This window comes from Eutrigla gurnardus (genome assembly GCF_963514095.1).
Source record: "Eutrigla gurnardus genome assembly, chromosome: 19".
Classification (NCBI taxonomy): Eukaryota; Metazoa; Chordata; class Actinopteri; order Perciformes; family Triglidae; genus Eutrigla; species Eutrigla gurnardus.
In genome coordinates, this window is record NC_139930.1 from 5152627 (window position 1) to 5177700 (window position 25074).

The following is a 25074-nucleotide window of genomic DNA, read 5'->3' on the forward strand; positions in this document are numbered from 1 at the left end:
GCAGCGCAATGGCTCTTTGAGATGCCGTTGGGTTGGGACTGAAGAAAATGCCCCCAAAACGTGGGTTTGTGGAGTTAGAAAGACCTCTGTATCCCTGTCCACGTCTCTGTTTGAGGCTTGAATTGCCTTGAATTCCAATTGAAGGAATACGAGAATGCTGTGAATGAATGTCTTTTATTTTTAAGATTTTTTTTTAGGCATAGACGCCTTTAGGAAAACATAGGAGAGAGAGAGGGGGGTGTGACATGCAGGAAAGGACCTCCGGCTGGGATTCGAACCAGGGTCTGCTGCGTATGTACGTTCGTACATGGCATGCGCTCTAACCACTCCGCACATGAATGTCTTTTAACATGTTCCAAAGAATATCCGATAGTTCATTTCATACTAACATTAATGTGTTTAGGAGCATTTTAGCATGCTAGCATCAGCAGTCCTCTTATTCGGGGCAGGCTAAACAAGGTATTCCAGATGTCCCTCTCTCCAGCAACGTTTTCCAGACCCTTCTGGGGGATCCTGTGGCGTTTCTAGTCCAGATGAGATGTATAATCCCTGCATTTTCTGGGTCTACCCCTGGGACTCTTCCCAATTGGACGCGCCTGGAAAACCTCTAAAGGGAGGCGCCAAGGAGGCATCCTGATCAGATGTCCAAACCACCTCAACTGACCCCTTTTGACACAGATTTCAGAGCAGTGGCTCTACTCTGAGCTTCGTCCGGATGTCTCAGCTTCTCACTTTATCTCTAAGTGTGAGCCCAGTCACCCTGTGGCCTCTTGTATCCGCGATCTCATCCTTTCGGTCAATACCCAAGGCTCATGACCATAGTCGTCCGTTGGAACATAGATCAAGTGATATAATGAAAGCTTTACCTTCCGACTCTACGCCTCCTTCACCATCCTGAACCCCTTGTCCATCTCGCCCTCCATTTTACCCTCAACAAGACCCCTAGATATCCAAACTCCCTCGCCTGGGGCAAGTACTCAGTCCCAACCTAGAGGGAGCAATCCACTGTTTTCTGGCAGAGAACCATGACCCCAGACTTGTTGGGTACTGACTCTCATTCTGCCTGCTTCACACTCGGCTGCAAACACAGCGGGCGAGTCTAATCGGTGGTTTGATTACTAGAAATGTCCTTTTTGCGTCTCTTCATTCATTTAGTCTGAAATGATGTTCATTTAAGATGATTCTGCTGGGTGTGCGGTTAGATTATTTTTGCCCTAATCAGTTGTGGCTGACCTGTCCAGTCCGGGTTATTTACAGTCATTGTAGTTTTCTTTTAGAACCGGTTAACCTTATGCTTCTTATGTTGATATGACCATTCATATTGTGCACATATTCAACAATATATCCTGAACAAATTACAAAAAATCTGTGTTTTTAGCATTATTTATATGAAAAGAGGACTTGCTGCCACACTTTCGACAGTAGGAAACCAAGCACAGCTAACACTAGGCTGCATCGTTACCTTAAGATTTTTTTCTTTTCTTTTTTAAATTTAAAATATGTCTGATTGCATGGAAGTTTATGAGAAAATGAACCTAGTTCTCTCTTGATGTATTATCTCAGTAAATATTGTCAACTTGAGTTTATGGTCTCAATCTCTAGTTTCAAGTCTTCTTCAATCCAGCATGATGTTCATTCAGTGTTGGTAAATTGTTTCTCGAACTTGGAGCTTGGAGGACAAGACCTATTTGAACAAATCTAAAATATCTATCACCCTCTCTCTATCTATTTGTGTTTTTCCCTTCTTCCCTGTCTTTCTCTCTCTGTCCTCTGTATATTCCCTGGTCTCTCTCTCTGTCTGTCTATAGTTACACCTGCTGATGGGAAGAAAGGTGAATCTCCACCTTCTTTTACTAGAAACAGCCTACTAAAATGCTGTGTGTGTGTGTGTGTGTTTGGCAGTCGCCTTGTGGTTGCTGAGGATGCTGGGGTTTCTCTGGGGAGCAGTTGCCATGGAAACGGGCACCGGTCAGTGTTGTGTTACCACAGCAGTACCGCAGGCAGGGGAGGTGGAGGGGGGGGGGGAGTGATGGGCCGGTGACCTCAGGGGACAAGGGAGGATGAAGCGCGTGGGGGGGTGGGGGGGAGGCAGAGCCAGAGAGATAGAGTCAGGTTAAAGGGTCACTGAATTTGATCTGTGTGCTGCACAGCGAGACCAGAACAGAGAGTAAGATGACTCCTGCTGGTTTTGGAATATCATGGGAAAGTCTGGGAATGTATTGAATCCTCTGGAGAAATCCTTTGAGTCTCAGCTTGTTCTTCAGTCTGTCTATTGTTAAGAACCAGATATGTGATTTCCACACATTCTCAACTCAAAATCCAAGCCTTTAAAACAGGGTGTGTCCACCCTCCTTTCGTCTGTGACACCGTGTTTTGGGCCCAAAGATCTTGTACCATTACATGATGAACTGCACTTTTGTCCTGAAGCTAATAAGCATTAGCACTGATGTATTAAGAGAAGGAGACAAATATGTTTTACATGATGCAGTATTCCATTCAGGTCCCTCTAGCATTAAGACCACAGCAAATGCTGCTCATCATGGAAACTCTATATTACTGATCCTTTTTGGTTTGGCAGGGAGCTCTACTGGAGCTCCCTGCCATATAATCCACACCGACTCTGGCCTCCATTATAGTTTCATTGTTCTCAGATGCAGCTCTTCCGTCAGCAGCGCAGCATCTGAGGAACTGAGAGAACAAATCGTCACCAGTAACATCACATTTCACTGGATTGCAAATAGGCTTTCATCAGTCATTAGAGATACAGAGTCATTCCGTCTGCACGGCATGGTATTTGTGTAATTAGCTAAGAAATCTGTGCAGACCGTGCAACTGCCAGTGGCTGTAAAAGAGGCTCTCTTGCACACTTATTGCTAATGTGCCATTGGTTGCCTACCGCTGCTGTTTACTGTACACATCTGTTGTAACATGGAATGATCAGTGGAACATGAAAGGAGTCATTGGACCTATTTCACACTGTTGACACTGTCATCAAATAGGCACTCTGTAGTCCTCTCTTAGGTCTCTCTCTCTCCTCTCTCTCTTTCTCTCTCTCTCTCTCTCTCCTCTCTCTCCTCTCTCTCTTTCTCTCTCTCTCTCTCTCCTCTCTCTCTCTCTCTCTCTGTCTCTCTCTCTCTCTCTCCTCTCTCTCCTCTCTCTCTTTCTCTCTCTCTCTCCTCTCTCTCTCTCTCTCTCTCTGTCTCTCTCTCCTCTCTCTCTCTCTCTCTCTCTCTCTGTCCTTTAGCTCATCCTCTCCAGCAGCAGAGTGGTTGGTGTTTGAAGGAAGACACCTGTATTTATCCATTAGCTTTTAGTGAGAGGAAATGTCATCACTGTCGCAGCATGGTGCTGACCACACACACACACACACACACACACACACACACACACACACACACACACACACACACACACACACGAAGCAGCGGCCATGACCTTTCAGCTCTCCTGGAGGCATTTAAAAGGCTTTAACACAAAGGAAACAGGGCGAGCTGGAGTTGTTAACCTGCACTCAGAGGGAGAGAAATAAACCCTCCACACCATCTTCATCGTCGCCGCCATCGTGTTTAATTTGCTGTTTTTCACCTTTAAGGAGCAGTTCAGCATTTTAGCAATCACTCTTTTAGCGTCGTTTCTGAGAGCGAGATGATCACATGGGCATCACCCTCATATCTTTGTGTTAGATAGGGACCTGGTTAGCGTAGCTTAGCATGAAGGAATGAGGGAAATGGCTCGTCTCTGTCGCCCACAAACACCTATAACACACAAGCTTTAACCTTTGGGGTGGAAGACTTCCACGAGCGTGTGAGGCCCGGGAGAGAGCCTGCGAGGCTGGGCAGGAGGAAGAGTCAACCTGGGAGGAGCTGGATGGATAGAGAGGAGCTGAACACACACTTGATTAAACAGCATTGTTCACCCTCGTTCACACATGACAGTTTTAGGGTCAAACTGTGTGAGAAGTCTTTGATCACTGAACTCCTCTACCTTTAGTATATCCTGTCTTTTTAAACCCGTGAACCTGCTGTTGTTAAAGCTCCTCCTCTTCATCCGTCTTCATCTTCTCATCTACTTCTCCTGACCTTTTTTATTTCTTGCATCCGTCTCTTCATCACCTCTCCTCCTCCGTCTTCCTTTTCCTTTTTCTTCTTTTCCTGTCATTTTCCTCAAATCCCCCTTTTCATCTCTCCTGCTTCTTCCTCATCTTCCACCTCTTCGGCATTTGCACTTTAAATTTTCCAGTTTTTTCCTAATATTTGACTGTTTTCCCATCCCGTAATTTAACCCACACATCATCTTTCCTTCCCCATCCTCCATTCCCCCACCTTTCCTGCTTTTTTCCTTTCTTCCTTCTACTGGGTGGTTGAAGGTAAAATTGAGTGGCTTTATATTCTCATATCTATATATTTTTTTTCTAAAACGATAAAAATAAAATAATTCACAAGAATTTAATATGGATACAAATATGATAGAAAAAGACACGGAACAAACTGCTGTTTTTTAAAATAGCAATATAAAAATACAGATTTGAAGTGTGTGTGTAACTGGTGAAATGTTATCAGAGATCATTCAAGAATGAATAGTAACACCAACATAAAAAAGAGAACAAGCTTATTCATATAGTATCAGTAGTTCTTAATCGAGATGAAAAATAAACGGAAGCTGAAAAACAGGAGAGTCCAGTTTGATTCCCAAAAAGAAAAGAAAGGAAGTGCATGCAGAGGAGGGGAGCGAGCAACAGACAGAAGAGAGGAGGACGGGATCCTGGAGGTTAACAAGGCATGCTGGGAGCTATGTGTCATGGCTGACATGACAAGCTTGACCTTGGAGCAGGGCAGAACGCCCCCCCCCCCTCCCCCTGTCATCCACTCCTCCCCCACCTCCCTCAGCTCCTGCGTCTCTCTCTTTCTCATTCCCTCGCCTCAGACAGTTGAGTTATAGGCCCTGTGTGTGTGTGTGTGTGTGTGTGTGTGTGTGTGTGTGTGTGTGTGTGTGTGTGTGTGTGTGTGTGTGTGTGTGTGTGTGTGTGTGTGTGTGTGTGTGTGTGTGTGTGTGTGTGTGTGTGTGTGTGTGTGAAACCACCTTGAACAACACACATGCAGACCCCAAAATTAGCCAAATCTTCAGAATGTTTTATTATGAGAACTGTGCAAAGCTGTTACAGTGACATCACTTCATCCATGCAAAGTCATTTATCAGCAGTGTGAAGAACATATTGACGCATTCTGCACTTCATGATTTGTACCAAATGTCAATGCAGGAGGTAGTGTGTCCTTCACGTGGGGAGGTGGGCTGTCCTGCTGCCGGATGGCTGTGTAGCTCATCGGACTCTAATGCAGGAAACCTGAGTTAACGCCCTGTCACAGACATGCCGTTAATAATAATAGTAATAACCAAGTGTTTAACATACCTAACACCCGTCTAACTTAAATCATGCACAGACGGTGTAGGAAGAAACATGTTTTAAATCATTTTGTGGTAAGGTTGAGGCTCCGACATCCTAGCTTTGGAAGGATGTCGGCGTAGGTCAAACATCTCTGTGAACACATCCTGTCTCACTTTAGTTGCCATGAGTGGACATTGTAGACATAAGATATATTCAGAGAACCTTCTTTAAAAAGGATCTTCATTATGTTGATGTCAAATGTAATTCAGCCATGATTACAATTCTTTCTTTGCAAATTAGTGTATGAATGTTATTCTTTGAGATTTGCTCAATCAGGTCAACTATATCTCATTAGAACAAATGACTACATGTTGGAAACCCCTCTCAGACGAAAGAAAATGTCATTGATCACATCTTCTTTTCTATTCTGATGATTTGCTTTGGCACTAAGCACTGTTGCGCTCCACGTCTGTAAAGCTCAGGTGAACTGAAATTGAACTGAGAGAGAGAGACGGAGCTCGGTCTGTTTGTCCAATCACAGCGAAGCATCAATTATGTTTTAATTAAGTTCAATTAAGTTTTTATCACTTTAACGCTTGAGACGGATCATCAACAGCGTGTGCGTGTGTGTGTGTGTGTGTGTGTGTGAGCAGGTTACTTGGAACATGATGCACAATGTTAACCAGGATTAATCAATGTAATTACGCTGTGTGTAATTACAATGTTTTTTCCTGGTGCGCTTCACGTGGGATGTTTGAATTATTGTTATCTTTTGGGGGTTGAAATGAGCTTTTTATTCCTCTCCTTCTGCAGGTCTTCTTGTACACTGATGAGGGTGTGTGTGTGTGTGTGTGTGTGTGTAATTTATTAATTAAGCTGTTTTCCCAGAGATTAGCCCTGTGTAGGTTCTCTTACCTTTAGTCGCTTCATTCATTAGTGCAGCATCATTCATTAACCCAGCCGATAATGAAAAGCCACTCTTAATTGGCAGTGGAGAGATACGGGCTAAATGAAAACACTAAATATAGAGGGTGTGTGTGTGTGTGTGTGTGTGTGTGTGTGTGTGTGTGTGTGTGTGTGTGTGTGTGTGTGTGTGTGTGTGTGTGTGTGTGTGTGTGTGTGTGTGTGTGTGTGTGTGTGTGTGTGTGTGTGTGTGTGTGTGTGTGTTCTCCAGATTAGCAGGAGGCCCAATAAACCTTTATTAGCTACTGAACCAGGACAATTAACCTGATAATAAGGATCAACACAGAAACCTGCTGTGATGAGCTCACAACACACACACACACACACACACTGTTGAGGGTAAGAAGGGTCATCCAAATATCTTGTGTGACTTGAATTCATGCATGTTTGCTAGTCTGCTCTCTTTTTACTCTCTCTATGTTTTCATAGCTGTTCATGACGCAGATGAATCACGTGATTTATTTCCTGTATTGTGTATTATTGTTTTGCAAATAGTAATAAATGTCACGCACTATTGTGGTGACTGGTAACACTTGTTTCTATTTTTAGCTCTTACTTTATCGGCAATGATATGTTGTGGTTTCTTTCTTTTGCCAAATGTACTTATTGTAAGTCGCTTCGGACAAAAGCTTCTGCTAAATGACCTAAATGTAAAATGTAAATGTACTGAATATCATGTTGGTGAGGAGTTTCAGGCTAATATTGTTAGCTAATGCTGTTAAAAATGCTAAGCCAACCAAGACCATAATTATTATTATAAATGTATATTAATGTGTGATTTCCTGCACACATTCAGTTAATTTGTGACATCACTCATTGGTTCATGGGTTACGGTTTTGGAGCCTCGAGTTCGGTGTTTTGGCCGTCACCATCTTGGAATTGTATCCATATTTGGACTGTGGAGGAGCGACGGGTGGATCTGACGAAGTCTATTTGACTATAGACCATAAATTACTGCATGAACATCCTGCTGTTCTGAAGAAGACTTGAAGCTCGAGATCGAGACCATAAACTCATGTTTACAACGTAGACTGAGATGATACACACACACACACACACACACGGTCCTGTTCATGTTTCTGTGTCACCTGTGACAGACTCATATTTAATATTAACTCAAATGTTTGTCCCTCTCTCCTCAGCTGGGTCGACCACTGAGCCCTCCCCTCCTGCTCCGCCTCCTCCCGAGGCTCAGCCAATAGAAGCAAAGGTCCCTGAGGAGGAAATGGACGTCACGGATGATGACATCACAGCAGGTAGGGACATTAGATACAGAGTGCATAGGAAAGGCTGTTTTACAGAGAGTTTGTGTTGGGATGTTGAATTGAAACGCATGTTGAAACTACATCAATGCAAGTCCACAAGCCATGGCCACGGCAAGCTCTCATTGGTTGAGGGAATCTGCCAGGTCTGTCGGCAGAATCACCCCAAGAATATCTGACCCTTTTATCTGCCACAGTGACTGCCTCACAAGGCCAATGTATTGTTTACTTTATTTCCAGTAAGGGACAGGATGGGTAGTAAATCATTAATCACATCAGGAATTTGTGCACACGGCATCCAAAGACGGCCCTTCCCACCCTCTCAGTTCAACCAGAAGTGCACATCTTCTGACCGCGGGTTGCCAGCGCACTGTTTATTTCAGAAAACGCTGCATATGTTCGTAGGTGTTCCGAAACAAGAATTTAGTGGTCAATAACAATAGCAGAGAAATTCCTGTATTCTCGATACATTAATTGATGCCGTTGTAAAAAACAAAATATTAGATCACATGTACTTTAACCTTTATCACCGTTAGCATGCTTGCATTTCACCAAGCAAGACCAGGCTGTTGCTTACAACTGACGTTGCTATGCAACAATATGGCGTTATCAGAGAACCATCATCCCTGGTGACGATGGGACACCGTTAGTGCCGAGTCCTGTTCCGTGATACCAAACCTGGGCTACTGTAGAAAAAACTAGTACCGTCACGCTTTCCAAACCTTGGCATCAACTTGGCACCGGAGCAGCGGCTCTCGTGACATCCCCACTGCACGGTGCACACACTTCAAACTGTTTTAAAATGTTGGTCTGAAATGAAAGCATGGTTCTCCCTCTGTGAACTGCAGAGCCTCATCTGGTTTCATACAGGAAACATTAAATGGTCATTCATCATTTATGTGCCACTGAATTTAGGAGTTTTGCTCTGGTGACTCTGAATGTAGGTTAATTATCGTGTGTGTGTGTGTGTGTGTGTGTGTGTGTGTGTGTGTTTCCTAATCAGTGCCACACAGCCCATGTGTAATGTCAGTGTACTGTGACCTCCATGGTGTTAAAAGCAGTTTGGTGTTTAGTGTGCACACATGCTCTCTCTTTTGTGCACACACACACACACACACACACACACACACACACACAATAAGGTGAGAAATCTTTCCCCTGAGGAGGCGACTCACACCTACAGTACAGGTAGAACACACACACACACACTTTTCCAGTCCATTTATCTTTTGACACATTTCCCTGAAAGTTTAAGCGTGACGGACACAGACAGGTAGATCTTCTCGACTGACTGCACTTACACAAAGCGGTAACTTTTATTTTATAAGTCATCAATATAATAGCGGGATAATTTAAACATAAAGATCTAGTGATTTTTTCCCTCCTTTTTACTATAAACGTTGCCTGTAGCAGCTGATCAACATCATCTCATTAACTGTAGTGGATTCAGAAATCCCAGAAAAGCAAATCACGATGAACTCTCACTAGAAGGTGGGAAAAGGGAAATGTATATTTCAAAACACAGAAATGATTCTCACACTGTCATACCGCCTCTTCACTGTCTCTCCTTCCTCCTCCCGCCATCCTTCTCTCAGACCAGTCAATATCACAAATGTGTCTGACAATTCATCATTTCCCTGGCTCATTTTTCTCCTATTGACAGCAGTGTTTTTTCATTCCGTCTCTGCAGTATTAAATCTGTTAGCAGTCGCCTCGAAGACAGAGCAGAGTCTGAATCTTCTCTGCTGTGGAGGAAAAACCTCATCGTGTTTTCAAACTTTACTTCTCTCACGCTTTGTTTCACTGTTCCTTCCTTCCTTCCTTCCTTCCTTCCTTGAATGAGGATGTGTGGTTTTGGGAAACAGCTGAATGAGTTTGATTCAGTGTATTTAAATGTAATCACAACCTCTATACAGATTTTATTAGTAGCGGTGGAGCTTGCTACCAATGCAGGAAAACGATACATGCATGTAATCCAGAACCACTTTATCTAATTGATATCCGCCTCAACACTTACTGTTGGCTCTCTTTATTATTTCATTAATGATTTAGATTAGTATGCAGATACCAAATACAATATTTTTTGTAGCAGACATCATTCTACTTTGACAGCATTTGGGCTGCCCATAATGATCATTTTCATCATCTATTAATGTATTGCTTATTTTTGATAAATAGTTATTTAATTTGCTGTAATATAAGCAGCAAATCCCAAAACTTGTCTGGAACCAGACAAGTTCTGTGTTTATTTGACTAAAAGATAATAACAATTTTTTGGCATTGTTAGGTGCATAATTATTAGAATGTATTAACGTTACAACAAGTAACTTTAATTTTGTCTTGATTTTGGCGGCCCCTGTGGACGATAGCGATAGTGCTCCCAAGCACCAGTCTCTTCAGAAAACCTCATTTTTCTAAAATGAGGTCTGAGAGAGAGAGAGAGTATTAGTAAATCGAAACTATTTCATAACAATTTAAACTTTTTCACAGTGACTTTAAGAAGAAAAATATTGTTATAATATGTTATTTATACTATTAGTATGTGGTTCTTCTCCTTAGTGAGGATTTACTGCTTTTCTCTGCTTGAAATCAGAATAAACTGAATATCTTAGCTAGATGGACGAAGAATGATTTGAAGACTACCTCGGGCTTCCGTCTGTTTACTTACATTATACAGTATATAGACTAAATGACAACAATCTGCAGAATGATCTGAGACAGGAGGAGCAGCTCAATTACAGACCAGTTTCCAGTCTATCATAATGTGATTTACATGCCATACAGCATGCATGTTGACAGTGGCCTGGTGGCTGTGCTCGTTCCTCCTCTCACTAACGAGAGAAAAGAGGAGGAGAGGGAGGTAAACGGGAAAAGAGGAAGAAAGATGAAGGAGGGAAAATAGAAAATAAGTGGGAGAAAATGAGAAGAGGAGAGGAAACAAAAGAGGAGGAGACAAAGGAAAAGAAGACGGACGTTGACAGCCACAGAATCACTTGACTGCAGGCTGTTACCACAGCGATAGACTCATCACCTCAGCGTACACAACCCAGTCTCACACACACACACACACACACACACACACACACACACACACACACACACACACACACACACACACACACACACACACACACACACCCTTACACAGACACACACACCCACGTGCAGGTGACAGTAGTTGTTGCTCGGTGCCACAGCTGCAAAACCTCCCACACCAGTGTGTGCGTGTGTGTCTGTGTGTGTGTGTGTAGGTGTGTGTGTGTGTGTGTAGGTGTGTGTGTGTGTGTGTGTGTGTGTGTGTGTGTATAATTATGTCCATGGCAGTGTCTGGGGATGTCATTAGGATCCACAGCACCCCCTCATCAAATCCCCTTACGTACACACACACACACACACATACACACACACACACACACACACACACACCTCTACTGGTATGACATTTTGGATGAAAAAACATTTCCCCACAAACAAAGTGAAGTGAGCGATGCATACATTGAAACACTAATGATGCACAGCGAACAGAATCAAACGAGTAATAAAGCGGTAATAAAATGAGAAATCCTGCAGAAAGACGCCCGTAGTACCAGTCTGTGTATTAAAGCTCATAAAACCTGATTTATGAGTCCAATGTAAAGGCAGAACAATTCAAAGGGTTTGGTGTAGAACAGCAGGTAAAAATGTGTTTCCACTGGTGCTGAGACTATTGGATGAAAATGAACAACAACAAAAAAGAAAAATTAACATTGTTTTTAAAATCCATCAATTGAAAGATGATGTCAAATATTCTCTTGTTCCAGCATTTCCTCATTTTCTCTCTTGATGGTTGACGAGCTTGTTATTGTTTGTATTATCGTCCTGTCATCTGGCCATAAAAACATCAGTAACTCAGCAGGAAATACCTGCAGCTGCATTAAAACCTGATCACATCTGTGTGGAAGACTAACGTGGCTCCTCACTAGAGGGAGGACGGAGAGAGTGTTTCAGCTCTGCCTCTGATGGAGGAGGTGACCTCAGGGAGGTCAAAGGTCCCTGCTGGACACAGTTCCATCCCCCCCTCCCACACACACACACACACACACACACACACTTCCTCTGTGCTGGCTGCTCTCCTCCAGGGTTTCCAGCCGTTATGAGCTGATCCCTTCCAGCCACTAACATGTACAATCCCACCATACATGTATACTTGCACTAGTCTTGTTTTCTATTTCTATCAGTTCCTCATCCTGTTTGTTGGATGGAAGGGGTCCACAGCAGCACTGACGAAGGGCAGAGGGCAAAGGTCAGGCTGACCCTCACCTCACGGTGTCATTAGCCCGGTTGTGATTTGGTTAGCTGAAACGCTAGCCTCCCCTGCTAATCTAATATCAGAGCCTGGAGGTCGTTTGGGTCAGATCACATTTCTCCTCCGAAGAGATTGAACTTATGGAGAGATAAATGGTCAGAGCCGCAACTCCAAATGCTCTGATTGTTTCTGGTGATTGTGTCTCTTCTGTCTCACACAGTGAGGGACCCAGCTGGTGTATGGGAATATTATTATATTACACACGGCAGACTCAAGTTATTGTCCAAATGTTATTAATGTACAGGAATGTATTCAGGTTGGCTTCATACAGAAATGTCAAGTCCTAAGGTGGATGTACAACACATTTTTGTATACTATTGCAGTTTGGTGTATGTGTATTAGGGATTACTATAGGATTTTATTGTGAATAAGTTTATCTGTGAATTCAATTATCAGGACGATAATAGTAAATATTGTCACATGACTGAAATGAAAAAAGTCTAGTTTGCTATCATCATTTATTTTGGCCAGGATATTCATGACATTTAGATTAGACATGAAATGTTCATATCGCCCCATGCCCAGTGTGTATGTATGTGTGTGCATAGAGAGGCTAAAGACCTATGCCCATGGGACCTCATTGCAGAAAAACCGTGCTCAATGGTCCATCATGTGTGTAGTTCATGGCCCACTTCATACAGGATCTAAAGATGATAGAACTTTACTGAGGCTCTGAATGTCCGGTCCAGGCTGGAACTCTGACACTCGGCTCTCATAGAACCTGTAGACAAACGGACACAATGGTACTACAGAATCAAGACATTCATTCATTCCCAGATGCTCCTCTCTTCAAAGCTAAACACTGGATCACAATATGACACATGGCACATTCTAGCTGTCTCTCTGTCACACACACACGCCTGCTGGTTTAGAGGATAGTGTGATAATGTGAAGGGGGATGGGCAGAGTGTGTGTGATTGTCTGTGTGTATGTGTGTGTGACAGGGTTTATGAATGTGTCACAAAGATAAAGCGCTGGCCTTGGGGTGTGTGTGTGTGTGTGTGTGTGTGTGTGCGCGTGTGTGTGTGTGTGTGAGAGAGAGAGTCATGGAGACGGATAGAAGAGTGATTTACTGACTGGGTTTCTTGGTCACTGTTTGAATGCCTGAATGGCTGTTTGATTACTAACGGACTTAATTGCAACCTGATTGACTGTCTGACTGAAGGACCAGAACTGTCGACTGACTGACGCCTTTCTTTGCTAATTGGTTTAAAAACCAGCCGACTCGTTGCTTAAAGAAATGTGCTGTATGATTAACATGCTCTCCCCCCATTGCACAGATGAAATAAACATATCATATCCTTTTTTCCCACCCATTTTAGTGTTGGGCCAATAGAAACCCTCCTATGATTGATTTTAAGTGGAAACAAAGCCAGCTGTAAACTGGTAGTTTTACATATCTGTTTTTATTAGGACTATGTCCATCTTGCTACTGTTGAATTTCTGAAAACGTTTAAGAAGTCTGTAAATGCTGTCAAGTTGAGTTCCAATGCAATTTAAATAAACTTAGTTTAAAAGTATACGTCCCGTCTGTGGGACCAATGAAGGATCATCTCATCTGATCTTATCTCAACTTCACCATTGTGATGTCATGTGTTCCAAAGTATATTATTGTTATTGTATTTATTTTCATTAAGGAGATACATTTTCTTCCCTAAAATCTACTGGAGACGGTTCTTTTTTAAACTGTGTGTTTTTTGGTATGTGTCCTAAATGATGCTTTACTGTTCATAAACTGGATTTTCTCCGCCCTCAACTAATCTTGAAATATCCCTGATAGGATTGAGCTGTTTTTTCTCTGCTTACTTGGGATAAAATCAATCTTAGGGCCCTGTTTTAATCACCACGTGACATGAACACACTGCAACACAAATCGGCCATTTTTGAAACATTTAATTGGTACAATGTCATAGATGGAGCTCTTCTGGGCTTTGTGCCATCTGAAAGTAGGACAGGATACGATGCACAGTATCAATAATCCACGGTTCCTGCATAAATGGGCTGAATACGGAGACAAAAATTGACCGATCAATGTTTTAGAGGTGTGTGTGTGATTGACTGGCAGCAGCCGGGTGTCAAACTGGAATCAGAGGCTGCAGGTTTCTCAACATATGTTCAGATCGCTGCAGGGATTTATCAAAGTGAAGTCTTAATTTTAATTTAAAGCAAAGTACCAACCTCAATCAATGTTTCTGTTTCACTGTCTTCTGCTTTACCATCAGCAGGGATTCAGTTCAGGACAAAAGTTTAGTTAGAATGTTCTCCGATCATTTGTCTTTTCACCGCAGAGATCTGTTTGTTGGTCTAATCAGGTCGGATTAACTGTCAGACATCCTGAATTGATCCAATACTTGATACTCGACACAACAAACTATAAATCCGTCATCAAGCTTTCTCCTTGTTTCTCCTCTATTTCTGAGCAATCAAACACAGCAACAACTCTCTTTGAAAGTCACATTTCATGGCTTTATATGAAAAATGGTTCCTCTCCTCTCTACCAAGTATGATATACAATATAATATTGATTTTTTTTTTTTTTTAAGAAAAAGAAGTGGGCACAAACAGAACAACATTTTGCATTTGGACATAGAGTTAGGTGCTGACACTGACTTTGATTTAAATAAATGTAGAAGTTCTGTAAAAGAAGAAGACATGTACACGGTGTAAAAGGTGGTCTTGGTGGCATCTGGTGCACATTAAGGATCTGAAGGCCCTTTTTGACACTTAGAGGTGTGGACTTCAGTGAGGATAGATGATTTCTTCTGTACTTGAAAAAAAAATATTACAAACTAGAAAGGTGCACTGAGTGCAGATCTTCAAGCCCACCGCTGTATTGTGTCATTGAATGAATTTAAGCTACAATTGGCAAACCGTGCACTCACTAATGAATGCACAACATTTAAATTAGTAAAGTAAATGAGGTCCCACATTAATTCATTGGACATATATCATAATACATTCATAATCTGGGTCATTTGTACATCTTCATTGCTTACTGCACAAATGATCTCATATCACTAACCAATTTAATAAACCCATTGAATGCATTCAAAACAAATCCTGCATCATTTACAGAGGCAGATTGTGTTCTGCTTTTCTGTGTCCTCGTTTGTGTGCACATGATACAAACAAAGTATCAAAATATTACAACTTTTAGTCTTAGGACATGGACCTTGGTCTCCTTTGTCAAGGTCTCGAGCTTTGTGTGTCCACCTTCTGTACCTGCCACTTCTACCACATACATTTTAATGATCAGCCTTTCTTTCCCTGATAACTTGTTGGATTTCCGTACACATTTTGTCATTGTCCCGTATTGTCTTCCATGGTCCACCCAGCCCTCTATTGTTTTTCTCTGTCTGTGATGGGAAGATAATATCCTTTCCCCTCTCACTCTAAGTTGTAATGCTTTTCATTTGGCGCCGTATGAATCTAATTCTGTCAGGTGGCTTTGATTCATCTTTGAGCGAGAGGAGAGAGCGACTAAGCCGTGGTGGCTTTAATAAAAGTAATTCCTTCTTTATGAAGAAGTGGCGTAATGGAGGCCGTGCACTGTCTCTGCATTAGGGAAATTAACATCCAGAGCCATTTTTCAGGCCGCTCCATTAACAGCCTGAATTTGACAGCCGCGGAGTGACGAAAATATTGGTGGTATTAAAACCTGTCTCATCGCAAATTAAACTGTAAAATAAACACATAATTGATAACAGAGGGTAGAAAAATAAGACCTCAGGCTTGCAATATCACCTATCAGTGCTCCCATACTGTTGTACTGAATTAGTGCAAAGTTAATGTGATTGGGGGGTTGGTGTCACCGAAGGAAAGTGCATCTGTCCTGCATCACTGTATTGAAACGTATAGGGAAAGAAAATAAATCAATGTTATACATGATGACAAAACATGTTGACAGTGCAAAAATAATGACTAAAAGACAAAGTAACACTTGCAGAGTTTTGAAAAGATCTCTGTCTGATATAGTTTTAAGGGCAATAGAGAGATTTATCAAAGAAAAAACATGTTCCAAGTGTCATTCACGCATGTTTGTGCCAAGTATATATGTGAGCTAATTAATGTAAAGGCAAATGAATTTGACCTTAGCTGGAGAGCTAGCCTCTAACACGCTAGCAAGCTCACGCCCCTTCCATTGTTCCCCATGAGACCCTATTTGGTGAAAAGAAATATGTAACCTAATCAACGTCCTAGTCAATTTTCTGATCCCCTTTGATATGTACCATGAATTAGACAAATACAGTTTTTAAAATTTTAAGATTTTGCAAGAATGTCTCAGTTTGTCAAACTACATCTCATGTGACAAGCAAAAGTACCTCACCAACACCACCGTTAGCTTGTCTTGCTAGCTAGCTAGCTATCTTAGCTGACCTGCTGTTAGCGTGAGTCACGTTACATCCTGGTACCGAGCACACAGACATCCTAGCTTCAGAGACAGATTCCACATTACATCTTTCTCATTACGTCTTATACTTCAACAATTATACTACAAAATGCTATTTTCTTTTTTTTTTTTTTTGATTGACAAGCATATGTGAAATTCATGATACAATTTAAACGGGATCAAACAATTATTTGTCTCTTGCTTTTGACTAGCGTGTTTTCCAAAATAATATCCCATGGTGATCCATCAGAAGGGGCGGGACTAAGCCTCACCCCACATCATGCCACGTATCAAAACAAAGAGGAAGCCCAGCAGGACCGATTCTGGATCACGTGCTTAAAATGTGGTCATATTGTTGTTTAAGCCTTCAGACAGTAGTATGCAAAAGCAGCAGTTAGAGTGCCGTAGATGTGGAATAAGAGGCGCAGCTGTAAAAGCCCCCAAAGGACGTAATTGAGTACCGTTTACGCCTATTTATTTTGAAAGAGTAACGGCTAATGAGGAAACACTCGACTGACCCATGGCATTACTCCATGACTCCCTCAGTGTGTCAGGGACAGACTTTCACATTTAAAGGGCTGGCCCTGAATCACTTATTGAAGGGGTGAAATAAAAAACACTCTCTTACTAATAAATAATTAATGAATTCAGAAATGATGAGGTCATGATATAGACCTCGTCTTTCCTCGAAATAACGTTTAACTCTGATTTACAGAAGATATTTTGCACAGTGACTGAACGTAATAGCTGCTGTGAAGGAGGATAATGGATCTGAACATTGCTTGATGATCCACAGGACCAGTAGTTGTAGTAGAACCAGTAGATTGGAGTTGTATGGTCTCTTGTTTTGTGGTATCTAATGGCGACCCCCCCCCCCCCCCCCTCCGTACCATCTAATTGAAGCGCTGTGTTTCCAGCAACTGCAGATAGCTCCCCCGTCTGTGTCTTAAGACAGTAAAATACACTTAACCTTCAGGTGGACTCGGGCCGGTTGGAAGGGCAGCCACCGTTTCAGGACTCAAATCTTTTTTCTCTATCAACTTAATTGTGTTTTTCAATTATTTCCCAGATTTTCTGTCTCCTGACATTTTCTGTAAGGACGGCGTTTACCCCCCGACTCCCCTCCCTCCCCCCACCCCTTTGTTTTATGGAACTACTTCTTGATCCCGAGACATTTGAAGGCTTTGCTGGAGGCCTTCAGAGTTCTGTTTGTCTGTTTTTTTTTAAATTCTTGTGTAAACATTTTGCCCTTTCGACTGAATCTTCTCTTTCAGCATTTTACTGGCTGTCGTTCACTTTTCTTTCTACCTCCTTCGTTCTCACATCAGTTTCCTGCTGCTATTGATCCCCTCCCTCAGTCCCTGGTGATCAGGTTTTACCAGTCTCCAATTGATTACCAATGGAGGGTTGGGGTGCATCATGGGAAGACAGTGGGGCTGCAGTTTGAAAGAGGAGGGTTGAGAAGGTTGTTGGTTTGATTTCCTCAGCAGGTTTAGTAGAAAACGGTATATATACAGTTTTTCGTAGGACAGGACTGTAATTTATTTGTAGACATTTCTCTCTTATATTTCTGGTGGGGCTAGGTGGTACAATTATAACAGACGGATTGATTTGTATTGCCATCAAGATTACAATCAAAATTTGAATATTTTCCTTTGCAGCATTCAGATCAAATTAATTATGGACTCAGTTAAATATAACTCAATATTTTGTAGTTACACTCTATTGTTATTTTTTCATCATGTTTTTTGTGAATTTATTATAAATCATGCCTCAAGTTTCTCCTCGAAAAGCCCAACACATTTTACAAATTACATTTTATTACATCGCAATAATGTCATAATTGACCTTACTCATTTCTGCTGAATAGAGCTTGAATGCATCGTCATATAACTCGTTGTGACCTCCATATGTTGTGCTATTTAGCTCTGTCATTTAGCCAAGCAGCACTGTGCTGCCCACTAACTGCTAACAGCTAACGTTACTGGATATCCTCCTGCCAATTTCAACACAAACTTCACTCCTCAGAACCGGAGGTCGTCGCCCGCTTCTGCCTCGCACTCCGCCATTATGCAGTCTGAATGGCCGAAATGCATTTTGGGGCCGTTGAGTATGTCCAGTAGACTCATGTCTCTTACTTAAATATTCTTGCTCATCTATTATAAATCATTATTCCATTATTCCACGTACACGAGATGCACATGCCATGCACTACATACTCACTTTTATGTCACACTTCGTATGAAAATACATCAGTTTGCTCTTCTGAATACAGTCACTGTTTTATCTGTTTAATGTGTCACTAAATTAAATACTGAGGATAAATGAGCAGCTTTATTATCTGGACAGCAGGTTGTTTTGATCTTGAAGTTAATTGGTAGAGAGCTCACCCTAATCATTAGTGTGTGTGTGTGTGTGTGTGTGTGTGTGTGTGTGTGTGTGTGTGTGTGTGTGTGTGTGTGTGTGTGTGTGTGTGTGTGTGTGTGTGTGTGTGTGTGTGTGTGTGTGTGTGTGTGTGTGTGTGTGTGTGTGTGTGTGTGTGCATGCTGCTATATTGATTACTCTTCTTCAAACAAAGAAATCAGTTTCATGCTTTCTTTCAGTCCATTTCTCACATCCTCCTGTCTTCCTTTGTCTCTCCATCATCCCTCTATTTTGTCTTTCTTTGTTTTTTTCTGTTCCTTCTCGCCTTTTCTTTCTCCCATCCCACCTTACCTCTTCTATAGCCCATCCTTCACTGCTCCCTCGTTTGCCATCCTTCCTCTTATTTTCTTTTATTTCATCCTCCTTTTCTCACACCATCACCCCTCCTGTCCACGTCACTCTTGTCATTCAATCCCATTCGACACTCTCGATTATGCCGAAACTTAAAGCAAAACAGTAAAAATATATATGTAAAACAAATAAAACATTGCGCTGATGAAGAAGACTATTTCAACTTTTTTCTTAAAGGTGAAAGAGTTGAAAGTGTGCTCTTCTGCTCTTCTGACACGTCCATATCTTTACAGTGATTGCGTGGACTCCACAGGTTGTTGCATTACACCGGCCTGCCCTCTTTTTAATAGATTCCTTCCTTTATGGATAATGACATTTCAGTCAGAAAGCCTTTTTATCCCGATCCGTCGGTGGTTTTTATGAAGATTTAGCCGAGCTGAGGCGAGCTCCACCGTCCCTCTTTAGTTTATTGGGTTATGTTTGGGAGCAGGTTGGCCAACAAATAGGATTTAGATACAATGTCATTATAATAGATCTGCCGGTCGTGAAGGAAGCAGATCGATAGGCTTCAAAAGTCAATCAGTCTGTCCACAAGGGCCGAGAGGCTGCAGGTAGCGACGCTACCTGACCGCCGTTTGCAGGAAAGCTCACGTCTCTCAAATGCCGAAGGTTCAGTCTACAAAAGACCTCATTACCTGTGTGTCCGCTTAGTTTTCTTACATGTGTCCCGTCTTATTTGGTACCTTTGAGATCCTAAAATAAGGTTCATAGTTTGAACCTGTAAGAAAATTCCAACATGCTTCAGCATGGAAATATTTATATTAAATATACAACATGTCCTGGAAGGCTTTGAGTGCATTGTAGGGGTTGTAATAATTATAGCATGACCCATAATCAGAATGGACACTGTTATGAGAATAAGACTAAGTGGGGATGTATTCCTAATTCCTTGAACAAAAAATGTAATAAAATGAAGACACTCCAGCGGACGTCACGCTTGCCTCGAGTTATCATTACAGTATTTTTTGGCTCAACAGTAGGAATTTGATCCTGGATTTAAAAAAAATATATATCAAGTTAAGTTGTAAATTGTAGTATCCGGTTTCTTTTTAAATTAAATAGTTTATTATAAGTTGTGTTTTTAGATCTAAAGGCATGAAACTTTTGTCTTGGTTCAGTAGTGTTCTGTGGATCATACAAAGATGAGGTCGGTCCAGAAAACATCCAGAATCCAGTTTAACAGATTAGTGCCAGACCAGTTTACAACACCTACGTGCACCAAATAATCCGCTTTTTGACCTTTTTCTGAAAAAGGAAAGAGGCCGTGTGACACAAAGTGACGTAAAAACCCCAACTGAGATGCAAACGAGCTGTATACATGTCCAAAGGAATAACATCAAGATATCACACGTTTCTTTATTGGAAAATGCTCCATTTAGAATCACGTCTAATTCAGAATATCCAAATGGAATATGAGGTTAAAACATGGTTAAAGTACATGATGATGCCACCTCTTCAGTCTACTTGACAGGTTAGGTGTTAGAAAACCAAATATGTTTCTGCAGCAGCACAATCTGTTTCTCCTCTCAACACCGTTTCTTCAGAAACTGATTTTGGTGCATTTTTAAATATCAGAAGTGAAGACCAATGACAGCCCAGCAGGGGTGCCCATCCAATCAGGAGCCAGAAGGAAGAGTTAGTGTTTGTTATCTGTGGTCGCATCCTTTCCTCTCCTCCGTTAATCTACCAAGAAGTGGGTTTAGACGGGAATATCAAGCATGCGTGTTGTTAAAAGGTTTAGGTTTTTAAATGTCTGTGAAACGTAACCGGCACTGCTTCCTTCTGCCTTAATCTGCCTCTCATCCCTCTCTTTGCTTCCTCTCTCTCTCTCTCCGTAAATCTCAACTTTTTAGTGATTCTGGTTGGGAGTTTATCTCTAATTCTGTTATCTACTGGCCCAGTCTGGCCCGGGGATGGATGCCATCTGTAATCCATTTATCAGAGCTGGCCGCTGGGCCTTTTTCCAAATGACAGCTGGCTACAGCAATCTCATTATAAAAAGCACCAGGATATAATATGGAAATATGGGGGGGAGGGGGCACGAGAAACTAACTCATAGCGGACAAACTATTATAACTAAATAAAAAAAATACATATTTCTTTTTGAATCACACTTGTGCTCTCAGGTATGCAATGGCGTGAGAACACACCTCCATCAAAATGTTTGGGAAGCGCAGCATTTCTTTCAACCGAGACGATTTGACATGATAGAGTACTTGGTCCTTCCTCTGGATGAATGGAAGGCTGAACCACACAGGAAGAGAGGACGGACCTGTCCTGGGTCCATAACATTTGTATTTTTTGTAGATTGTGATCTTTGGATCCCACACAGGGCAATTCATATGCTCCACATCTAACATTCACAATAAGACCACAGCGTATTCATAATGAAGCAGCCATAGTTATGTGTAGATGACCTTATTTGGAGTGTTGATGGAACAGCTACAATGTTAGCATAGCCTAGCACCCATCAATCCAGACTCCATTCAGAAAACAAGCATTTTAAAAGCCGTGACAGGCTTACAGACAGGCCTAACAAACCTGTGACTTCTGACTTTTTAGTAATTGTGTAGTTACATCCTTTTTCTGTGGTGCGTCCAGCACTAGTGAGGCGAATAAACACAAATGATCCTGTGGTTAAACTAAGTAAAGTGTAAATCTGCATTGTTTGGTTGAACAAAGCATTCCACCTGGAGGAGGAAAGAATCCTCCCAAGATGCACGGAGATATGATGCACTTCCCCTACAGTCAACTCATGTTTAAATTTACCGCAATATGTACGTTATATTATATTTCAATCGGAGTCATTGGCCGATATTAAAAGATCACAGTCTCCTTTCACCCTTTAGTGGTCAGTAATCAGTCCCCCCATCGAGGATCATGTGACGTTAACAATACCAGCATTTGAAGGGAAAACTCAGTGAAAATCAACAGGAAGTAGATGCAGCAATGAACAAGTAACTCTCTCTATTCATCACAGCCAGTGTGCTCACTAACCCCTTACCCCTCTCAGACTCTCTGTGTGTGTGTGTGTGTGTGTGTGTGTGTGTGTGTGTGTGTGTGTGTGTGTGTGTGTGTGTGTGTGTGTGTGTGTGTGTGTGTGTGTGTGTGTGTGTGTGTGTGTGTGTGTGTGTGTGAGCAAACGAGTGCTCGTTCCCCTGCAATTCAAATCCATAACAATGCTGTGCTCATTCATCCAGAGAGAGAGAAAATAAGAAAGAGAAATTCAAGGGTGAGGCTGTGTGTGTGTGTGTGTAGTTGTGTGTGTGTGTGTAGTTGTGTGTGGTTGTTACATGTGCACACAGATTTTATGTAGTCCTTATTGGGCCTTTGATCCGAGGGGTGTAAGGAGCTCTCATCTCCCACTGTGTTACTCATACAGACACACACGCGCACACACTTATCGGTCACACACACACACACACACACACACACACACACACACACACACACACACACACACACACACAAACGTGTATTCCTGTCAGGACTGCAGCAGTTCCCCACTGTGAAGACCCTGTCACACACACACACATACAAAAGAGGTTATTTTGGGGTCGTCTTCATGAACACAATGGACAGACACGCCCACACACGCACATGCACACACACACACACACCAAACGGTTTCCAGTTGCACGTGTCCAAAAGCCTTCCAGAGGTCTGTGAACATGACCGCCTGTATGTAAGTGTGTGTGTTTGCACTGTGACTAAAGGCTTTCAGCAGGACAAAGGCGTGTGTGTGTCCCTGCGCGCGTGTGTGTGTGTAAGTAATGGTTAATACCAGGACAATAGAAGTGTGCCTGTTCATTTGTTATCGGCTCACTGGAGACTCACAGGCCTGCTGTTTTTTTTAACCACCTTTCACCGTGAAAAGGAAGAAAAAGAAAGAGACGGGAGCGGGGGTCCCCCACACTATTCAGCTGCAACATCTCTCAAAGTGTCAGTGGGACATAAACACACCGACAGCATCTCCACACCTTTCAAAATGAATTGCAGTCTATCTACATTTCAAACCTAAAAACCAATAAAGTGCAGTATTTCCAGGTCAGATTGGTGTTTAAGGTCCCGCAGATTTACATCTTAAAGACGTTTCCGTATCATGTGACGGACATTAGATGGAGCTGTTGGCAGTTTTTTAGGTTTTACACGAGTCACATTTGGGACATGAGGCAAATACAAATATATAAAGACTTTTGTTTGGTTGAAATATAAAACAGGCCCCCAATTAACCATGTTATTCAGTGAACTGCCATCTAAATTATGTTATATAATATTCAGCATTTGGTTTCAAAGGATTTGAAATGCAAAGGCGGTTGTGGGAGAGTTCTGAAAAATTGCATTTGTATGATGTGTATTTTTTCAATTGAACAATAATATTGATACGTTTGAATTTTTTTTTTAATCATTTTTACATAATATATATTTAGACCTTACAATAGTGCATCCATCTCAAAGTCATATACAAGTTTAATAAGAGTGTTGTGGTTATGAGGAGTGCTTCTATGAACTGTATTTTACTGTAATATAAGATACTGTATTAATCTCTGCTATATTTAATGAGAACTCATGGTGTACATTTTAAATACATTTGTGGGGGTGCATCAGCAGGGGCCTCACTGCAAATGATATGGATTTGAACCCCTTGTCACAATGTTGCTGAAGAAGCCTAAAAATGTGGGTTGTTGGGCGTGAAAACTCTGTCTTGACCTTGGTAATTTTGGATTAAAATGCTTTGGTCAAAATATGAAGTTTTACATAATTAATATAAAATAAAGCTAAGTAATACAGTGGAATGCACAAGAATGTCTGAGAGTTCATGGTTGCTTTGTAAATAATACGAGAGTTCAACTTCTTTCCTGTGGATGGAGTTCGCTCAGATCACAAGACGCTGTCATCATTTGACTTATGTATAGAAATAAGTGACTAAATGATGATCAAACTAACCTTTCTCCCTCCGTCTACCAGGCTGTCTGTCCAACCTTCCACCGAATGCCAAGAAGATCTCCAACTCGTACGAGGAGCGCCGTAAACAAGCCACCGCCATCGTGCTGCTGGGGGTCATCGGGGCCGAGTTTGGAGCGGAGATTGAACCTTCAAAGGGTTTGGCGCGGGCCCGAGCCGGCGGACAGGCGCCTGAGGGCTTCGGGCTGACCAGCGGAGGGTCGTCCAACTACTCACTGGCCAGACACACATGTACGTACAGACATGACATTACCATATTCACACTCTTTGATCAACAAATGTATTTTGCGTACTGAGGTAGGCATGGAGGGAAGCGTCCCAGGATGCACCAGGGTATCGTTCTCATTTTATGTATGTTCCTGGATGTGATTGGGTCTGTTTCTGTGTCATCTGGCTTGCTTTGCTGCAGTTTAGAACAGGTATTGGCCAACAAGCGTTCCCCATTGTTCTTTTTTTTTTTTGCCACACTAGAGGTGTAACATGTTGCCTGGGTGTCCTTTAAAAAGGACGATACAGGTACCCTTGAAGTGAAACCGAAACAATGGATTTCCTCATCTGATTTGAATTAATTTGATACCCATCATGTGAATGGAAGCGTTCAGTAGCATAAAGGGCTAGCACCACATTTATTTTCAATGTTATGTCGCTGTACTTTACGTTTTGTTACTCAACAGACTGTACGAGATAGCTGGTCAATCACATCATGACCATCGCATTAAATCAAAGAATGCTTGCTGTGATTGGCTGTAAGAAAAATAGTTATTGTTTTGTAGATTTGGGTCTAAAAAGATTGAATGCAGGTTGTGTTTTGTACTACTTGGTAGGTACTTGGTACTGGATTATTGTGATCGATACTATAAAGGTATCAAGTACCGACACCCGGCTGAAGGGATGGTGTTGTCGGTTGGGTGGACTGCCAGTCATGGTCCCCTAGAGATTTCACCAGCACCACCATGAGGTTTTGCTTTGAGAGAATACCTTGACAACTGTT

The 25074-nt window shown here is 42.0% G+C and overlaps 1 protein-coding gene across 2 annotated transcripts in view; it reads left to right on the top strand.

Moving 5' to 3' along the window:
* Positions 1–25074, top strand: part of wdr7 (WD repeat domain 7) — a 113945-nt gene that overhangs the window by 52763 nt on the left and 36108 nt on the right. For both annotated transcript variants that reach the window (XM_084035283.1, XM_084035284.1), the window contains 2 exons: positions 7489–7602; positions 24087–24314. In XM_084035283.1, the coding sequence (XP_083891409.1) occupies positions 7489–7602; positions 24087–24314 (342 nt within the window). The remainder of the gene's footprint in view (positions 1–7488; positions 7603–24086; positions 24315–25074) is intronic.